Here is an 8,848-nt window from a genome sequence, read left to right on the forward strand (position 1 = left end):
TGTATTCCTAACGGTCCAGTATCTTTTTTCAAGATAATAACTAATTCTCTGTTAATAAAGTTTTATAACTGAAGTTTTAATATTTTACTCTAAATATATGATTTCAAAAATTTATTCATTAATTCAACATACTTTTCTTCATCACTATCATCACCAATATGATCTGGGGAATGGCAATCAGATGAAGATCCTGAGCCTCCTAAAGGTTCTTTTCTTTCCTATTATTTAAATAAAATAATTAATTAAATAAATAAGCAATTTAATGTTACATAAGAATTTCAAAAAAATGTGATTTTAAATATTTTGGTGCTAAAATTGGAGAAAAATAGTGCTTAAATTTGATGTTTAAAATATCTAATATTTATCTACTATACATTTGAAAAAATTATTCTTAATGCTTTGCTGACCTAATGTACAATTTTTATTTTCTTTTTATTGTATATAATGCAAGAGATAATTTTACATATGTACTAAAAGATTTGATTATTGTAAAGTATTCTAATTCATTTTAAAAATCTTTTGATAAAAATAATAAAATTAATTTTTTTTAAATATGGTGAAAGTAATAAAGTAGAAAGGCTGAATCACAAATAATGCTTTGCCTAAATATAAGCAATATTTCAAAATTATGTCAATTAATATTTACTATTCGTGAAATGTTAACTCATACAAATTATGTAATATATTTAAATAATAATTTATTAACTTCATTTCTTTCCTTTAAAAGGAGAATATTTTTCTTTTTATAAATTAATTTTTTTAGTATATACTGTATTTTATAAATTTAAATTTGAACTAAACACTTAACATAAATTTTTGACTTTTTTCAAAACAATATTGAAAGGTAAACTTTTAAAAAAGTTTGGAATTCATATAATATAATCACAGACTAGACAAGGCCATCTATTCTGTGACATGAATAAGCCAATCATACCATATTATAGATTTTGAATTTGTGACTCCCAGAGGAAGTCACAAATTCTGTATTGTTTAATTTATGCTATATACCATTAACAGTTTTTTAAAATCTTTTCATGAATGATTATAAACAAAATCCTAAAATTTATCTTAACAACTCCTGCTCCAAATTTGCATTCCAATACAAGTACCAATAATACCAGGTTTTCAAAATCAATATCTGAGTTTTAAAATCTATTTGATTATCACTACCAATTTAATACAGGCTAATATAAATGCCAAGGTTATAAAAAAGGATTTATTTTACAGATTTTGTTATTTCTGTTACATATTATTACATAACATACAAAGCTATTCATTAAGTTAGTAACAGTTTATTAGTCTAGCACTTTGGTTGTCAACTAGGACTAACTGAAGAATAGCTTAATTTACTTTTGGTATTTTCAAAAACAATTCATTTATATTGTTAGAAGTTACACAAAACAAATGAATGACTCATTTAACATGACCTTTCAAAAACAGTAAATAATTTTCTATTTTTTTTTTTAATATTGCTCAATGTAGTCCCCATTCTGAAGGTATAAAACCTGATGATGATGATGAATAGTATTCAACATCAAATCATAATTGATCCTCTGTAATGCTTTTCACCTGCAATGAAAAGTAGTCTTTTGAGGCTGTAAATATGCAATGTATCCTCAAAACTAAACACCATACAAATTAAGATCCAAAGATGCCACTGTGGTGAGTTTTTGTACTTTTTTTTTACAGAAATGCCACTATACCAAATTTGGTTATATTTGGCTGCTAAATATTTCTCCAGACAACGTTGAATAGGAGTACCTTAATTAACTACCACCCAGTATTTCATGAAAATAATTACATAAATGCGAAAATCAAAATATTGTACTGTATGTACAATATTANAAAAAATTTTGTTAGGCTTAACATCAATGAAAATTCAACGCAAAGTAGATTAATAGCGATATACTAATATACTAATTATATAAGATATACTAATATACTATACTAATAATGTATTGTTTCATACTTTTCAGTTATCCGACCAACCCCAGTCTCCGAGTAGGATAATTGATGCTCTACTGTATATAAAAATCAACTGCATAAAAAGAGGGATAAGTGTGTTATTTTAAATCACTATTCTGTATTCAATAAATAACTTAATAACTGAGTATTATAAAAGAATATATAAAAATAAAACATAATATAACAAATGTTTATATTCTCTGCTTTATTGATGTAACAGTTTCCAATAAACTAATATTTAATTAGTTTATTGGAAACTGTTATTAAATAATAATATTATTTAATTAATTGTTAATATTGTAATTTAAAAAATGTTTAATCTTGGGCTGAAACAAATGATTGATTTTCTTATCAAATGTGCAAGAATTGTTTTTAATTAAGAATCTGAAATTGTGATGAGATTTTTCTCAATTCTGATTCCTGAAAAATGTCTGATTTTTCTGATTCCCTATTCTGATTAATCATCTCATCACATTTTAGATCTTAATCTACACAACCAAAAGTTGTATGGATTAAGATCTAAAATGCCAGAAGTGCCATAGTGATGAGTTTTGGTACTAATTTTTTTTCTTTTTTTACAAATATGTCTTCTGCATGTCCCAAAATCCACCATAACAAATTTCATAGCATTTAGACTGCTAAATATCTTTCTAGACAGCATTAAATAGAAATACTTTATTTATTATCACCCAATATTTTCACTTCTATCAAAAACCTTAAATTATATTCCAGTAAGGTTTAATTCAAAATAAGAAAGTTTTTTTCCAACTAAAAGAAGGTTTTCGATCTGCAATTGGAGATCTTAAAAAAAAAAACATCATTGTTCGATTTAATCATTTCATCATCAAATATACAGACCTGAAGATGATCTTCAATTGCAGATCGAAAATGCTAGTTGAAAAAAACCTTTTTTTCAAATTAAACCTTACTGGAATATAATTTAAGGCTTTTGATTGAAGTGCTTATTATATCATTCCAGTTTACTAAGTAGTGTTTTAATCCAATATTTTCTTTGTAAAATTATACAAGTAAATATTATAATGCCATCATAAAATAAATTTTTTTTGTATTAATAGTAAATTTTTAAAATAAGAAAAATGTATAAAAATTATTTGAAAGTTATTTATTTAATTTTGTTAATTTTCAAAAAATTTCCAGTACAATTTTTCTCTTTTTTTATTGGGCTGCAATTTGAAAAAATTATAGACCTACTACCTTCCACTGTCATCCATCCATCTTTCCTTAATCTCGAGAATGGTGTTAGATAAATGAAATTCAAAAGTAGATGTGGAAAGCTTAGGGATAGGAGAGCCCAATTAACTATATACAAACTTCAGATGCAAATGCAAACTGGATATGATTAAAAATTGCAGCCCAGCAACGTGACAATGTCATAATAAATAATTTCTCATTATTATTATTATTATTAATTTTCTCNAAATCTTTTGATAAAAATAATAAAATTAATTTTTTTTAAATATGGTGAAAGTAATAAAGTAGAAAGGCTGAATCACAAATAATGCTTTGCCTAAATATAAGCAATATTTCAAAATTATGTCAATTAATATTTACTATTCGTGAAATGTTAACTCATACAAATTATGTAATATATTTAAATAATAATTTATTAACTTCATTTCTTTCCTTTAAAAGGAGAATATTTTTCTTTTTATAAATTAATTTTTTTAGTATATACTGTATTTTATAAATTTAAATTTGAACTAAACACTTAACATAAATTTTTGACTTTTTTCAAAACAATATTGAAAGGTAAACTTTTAAAAAAGTTTGGAATTCATATAATATAATCACAGACTAGACAAGGCCATCTATTCTGTGACATGAATAAGCCAATCATACCATATTATAGATTTTGAATTTGTGACTCCCAGAGGAAGTCACAAATTCTGTATTGTTTAATTTATGCTATATACCATTAACAGTTTTTTAAAATCTTTTCATGAATGATTATAAACAAAATCCTAAAATTTATCTTAACAACTCCTGCTCCAAATTTGCATTCCAATACAAGTACCAATAATACCAGGTTTTCAAAATCAATATCTGAGTTTTAAAATCTATTTGATTATCACTACCAATTTAATACAGGCTAATATAAATGCCAAGGTTATAAAAAAGGATTTATTTTACAGATTTTGTTATTTCTGTTACATATTATTACATAACATACAAAGCTATTCATTAAGTTAGTAACAGTTTATTAGTCTAGCACTTTGGTTGTCAACTAGGACTAACTGAAGAATAGCTTAATTTACTTTTGGTATTTTCAAAAACAATTCATTTATATTGTTAGAAGTTACACAAAACAAATGAATGACTCATTTAACATGACCTTTCAAAAACAGTAAATAATTTTCTATTTTTTTTTTTAATATTGCTCAATGTAGTCCCCATTCTGAAGGTATAAAACCTGATGATGATGATGAATAGTATTCAACATCAAATCATAATTGATCCTCTGTAATGCTTTTCACCTGCAATGAAAAGTAGTCTTTTGAGGCTGTAAATATGCAATGTATCCTCAAAACTAAACACCATACAAATTAAGATCCAAAGATGCCACTGTGGTGAGTTTTTGTACTTTTTTTTTACAGAAATGCCACTATACCAAATTTGGTTATATTTGGCTGCTAAATATTTCTCCAGACAACGTTGAATAGGAGTACCTTAATTAACTACCACCCAGTATTTCATGAAAATAATTACATAAATGCGAAAATCAAAATATTGTACTGTATGTACAATATTATGTACAATATTTTGTCAGTATGTACAGTACAGCTAACTACTTTCAATCAAAGTATGTACAGTACAGCTAACTACTTTCTCTAAGATTGAGACATAAAAAATTTCTGTCAAAACTAGTACTTTCAGACTTTGTGTTGATTTTCTCAGGGGAATCAACACAATAGTGGCAAAAAACAAACATTTTGTAAACAAATGTGACATCACATATATTAACAACACTAGCTCACACCCTCTTCCAGATAAATTATACTTTCACTCCCATACAATATGAAAATGACCATCCACTCTATGTTGACCAAATAATTCTCATTTACTCCCATTACTCATTAAATCTTCTGGAAAAGAAACCTATTCTTTAATCCCACCAGTTTTTTATTACCAATTTCCATGCAAATGCCAAGGAATCTCTGTCCTTCACATTAATCATCCCCAACTCTAACCCCTTCTTATATATCCATATCTTCTCCACACAACAACTTATATTTTCTCCTTTTCTTACCATTTCTAATATTCTAGCTTGCTCCTATTTCATGTTAACCACTTCCTCAAAGTCTGCTCTATTAACACTATGGTAACTATCCCTTTCTTTCAGTCTTTATGTGCTCTTTTAATTTATTTCCAAAGTTCTTTCTTGTTGTTCCTAAATAACACTTCCCATCCTCCCTAATATTCTCTATCAGTGCAATGTAGACTCCAGCTTTATCCTCATACCTCCCTTTTCCCTTTCTCATTGTGTTAATATCTGAGGATGAGCTAGAAAGCCTGAAAGTTAGGGCTTAACAAAAAAGCTTTACATCTTGGATTTCAAGAAAGCAGTTTTACCTGTATATGTTTGAGGAATTTGAAAAATAAATTTTTATGCTACAGAATTATTATTATTATTATTAATTTTCTCTAATGTTTTACATAAGTTTCAAGATTCTAGATTAAAATTCAAGCAATTAAAAGAAAACAAAATTCTCAAAATAAGAAAGAAACAAAACTTTGCTTATGTCTACTAAAAGATTAACATGCTTAATTTCTCTAAGATATAAATGAATTTTCTCTTTATAATTTATTTATGATGAAGTTGAATATTTAGAGAGAAATATTAAATTTACTAAATCAAATTTATTTTTTCCTTTAAATAAATTATAAAACTTGATTATTTATGAAATATAAAGCAAAATTTTCTTAAATTATTGATTATTTCTACCTTTTCCTTTTTTGAATGAAAAGTCTTTTTACAATTATTGCATTCAGTAACATCATCATCATGTTGCCACCTAACTTCACAATCTGACTGACGAATTTTTTCAAGCTCAACCTGGAAAATCAAAGTTATCATTTTTTTGAAATTAGTTTACTATATGAATTATGAATTTAATACTTTTACCTGTAATGATTGAGAAAGCTTCACAAAATCTTTTTGAACTGCTTCACTAACATCTAAATCATTTTGAAGACTTTGAACTTTAGCTTTTAGCTCATGAGTTTCATTTTCTAATTTTTTCTATTAGAACAAGATACAGAGGTTTTGTTTTTGATTTCAAGATTCAGTATAAATAAAGAATTTGTAAGCATAATTTTAAAACAACATACATTTATATCTGTTAATTCTGTCACTTTATTTTCAAAAATTGCTATTTGTTGCTGAATATCTTCTTTTCTTTGAGATATTTCTCCATAGGTAGATTTCAGTTTTTCTTCAGCTTCACATCGTCGTGCTTGTTCTTTTTCTAATTCAACTTTTATGCTCTCTAATATTCCTATATTTATAAAAAAGTAAATTCTTTTACATTAATCAAGAATCAAAAAACTAAAAACAAGAATTTATTAATAAATGCTATTTTGTTTTGAAAAATTTTGTAAGTTCAGATTTATAAATAATATATCTTCAAATTTATAAATATTCTTATATGAAATAAGAATATTTCATNAAATTTTATTGTTTTATAGAACATATATAAATACCTGCTGAGGAGGGACGAATATGTCCGAAACGCAAAACTGTGTATGTGTCCAGGTATACGAAATAAAATAAAAATTGTTTTCTGTTAATCTTTGTAATATTATCTGTAAAACCAGTATAATAAGTCCTGATAATAGAAGATACGAATTTATAGTCGAAAATTAACATATTAATAAAAAAAAAGGACATTGAGGCAATTTAATTATTTTTGATTGTTTTCAATTATATCTGAATTTCTCTGAAAAAATTTTACATAATGTTAAATGTCTTAACCACACAATTTTGCTTCCTACTTTCTTCTTCATAGATCTTATCAGATTTTTCAAAAATTTTTTAACACAATTTAGATTAGAATAAATCTAAATTCATTAAAACTCAGAATAATTTAAATTTTGTTTATTAGATTAAGTTTATTGACATTATATTTATTAATAAAGTATTGAAAACAGATTTAACTTATATATAAGGTACAGGCAAAAACACTGCACCAAGCTTTACCTTGTTTCTGCTACATATTAGTTAAATACAAGTGCATGAGAGTATAGGTAATGGTAGTGGACTACTCTATGGCATACTCACCATTTACCCCAACCTCTCTTCTCATGGGACAAATCCTATCTTGGATCTTATGAAAGGTAGAAGCAGTTTAAATTGAAAAGTTATAGAGCATCTCAAAATTAGTACAATTTTTTTTTATCTGGTTAAAATACTCAAAGGGGAAGCAGCTAGGAAAAACAGAGGTTTTTCTTGCATCTTGAAGGCCAGATATTCATTCATGATTAAACATTTTTTGGGACATTTATCCCATCTTCAGATCATTAATATTATCTGCATAAAGAGCAATTTTTAAATAAATTCAAATTATGTTTCAGAATCTATATTCATTTATTCCTAGATATACAGGTATACATCGCCTTACGTCAGTAATTGGTTCCAGGAGAGGCGACTTAAGTCGAATTTACTTGTCACTAGGCTAAACCACAAATAACCATTTCCAGTTCTGTATTTTATTTATAAATGCATTTTTAATAATACATGATTAATAAGAATCTATTTTAAGCTTACAAACAAATAAATTTTAGCTTTTAATATAGTACAGGAAAAAAGTCATCTAAATTTATGAATACATGCACGGTATGTACTGTACTGTACATACTTGTAAATATACATGTTTAAAATATACAATGTTTACAGTACATCGCAGACTCTTTATTTGTGAATGTGGTTTGCTCTAAGACATTATAAAATAAGATGATTTTGTAAGGTTAAATAACAAATACAGTTATTAAAATTATTTTGCAATAGTAAAAAGTAAACTAATTTATGTTAAATTTACCAATAACACATGGTGCTGACAACAATGCCAAACAGTAGATATTGGAACTACCGTGGAAAATGCCAATACTGAGAACTATACTAAATAAGATGACAACACCGAGTCACAGATGTTCTCATATTTCGTTCTCTATGATTTATGACGATTATATTAACATTTACTTAACAGCATACATGATAACATGAGCAACCCAGGATATTTTCAATTAAAAATTGAATTTTGACTATTTACAAAAAAATTTTTAATTTTTCGAGTCTATCTTTCATCCTTTTAACACACCACAGAAGTAACAGTATATTGGCTTGGATAAACTTTCACAGAACACGTGATAAATTATAACAAAACACACACAAAGTTAAAAACTAACAAAATCACCACCAGAGGGCCTGAACCAGTTATATATTGTGCTAAAGAACATGGTAGTTATGGTCAGAAATTGTAACCATTGTTTTAATGTTAAAAAACGCCGAATCCTCAAATAAAAGGTCGGCGTTTCGATCGTTTTTAACTTTGTGTGTGTTTCGTTATAATTTATCACGTGTTCTGTGGAAGTTCATCCAAGCCAATATACTGTTACTTCTGTGGTGTGTTAAAAGGATGAAAGATAGACTCGAAAAATTAAAAAATTTTTTGTAAATAGTCAAAATTCAATTTTTAATTGAAAATATCCTGGGTTGCTCATGTTATCATGTATGCTGTTATGCAAATGAACTTTATGATTACCCAAAATCACCACCAGGAGGCCTGAACCAGTTATATATTGTGCTAAAGAACATGGTAGTTATGGTCAGAAATGGTAACCATTGTTTTAATGTTAAAAAACGCCG

The 8,848-nt window shown here is 26.3% G+C and overlaps 1 protein-coding gene across 1 annotated transcript in view; it reads right to left on the reverse strand.

The window, feature by feature from the left end:
* Window positions 1-4: 4 nt before the first annotated feature.
* The window catches only part of LOC111639084 (partitioning defective 3 homolog), a gene marked incomplete at its 3' end in the record, with an annotated part of 30,519 nt that continues 21,675 nt past the window's right edge, over window positions 5-8,848 (reverse strand). The window contains exons 6-7 of the mRNA XM_023384858.1: window positions 133-218; window positions 5-48 (exon numbers count right to left, since the gene is read on the reverse strand). Coding sequence (XP_023240626.1) covers window positions 5-48; window positions 133-218 — 130 coding nt within the window. The remainder of the gene's footprint in view (window positions 49-132; window positions 219-8,848) is intronic.

This window comes from Centruroides sculpturatus, unplaced genomic scaffold, assembly GCF_000671375.1.
Source record: "Centruroides sculpturatus isolate CEXI.00-Female unplaced genomic scaffold, Cexi_2.0 scaffold1274, whole genome shotgun sequence".
In the NCBI taxonomy this organism is placed as follows: Eukaryota; Metazoa; Arthropoda; class Arachnida; order Scorpiones; family Buthidae; genus Centruroides; species Centruroides sculpturatus.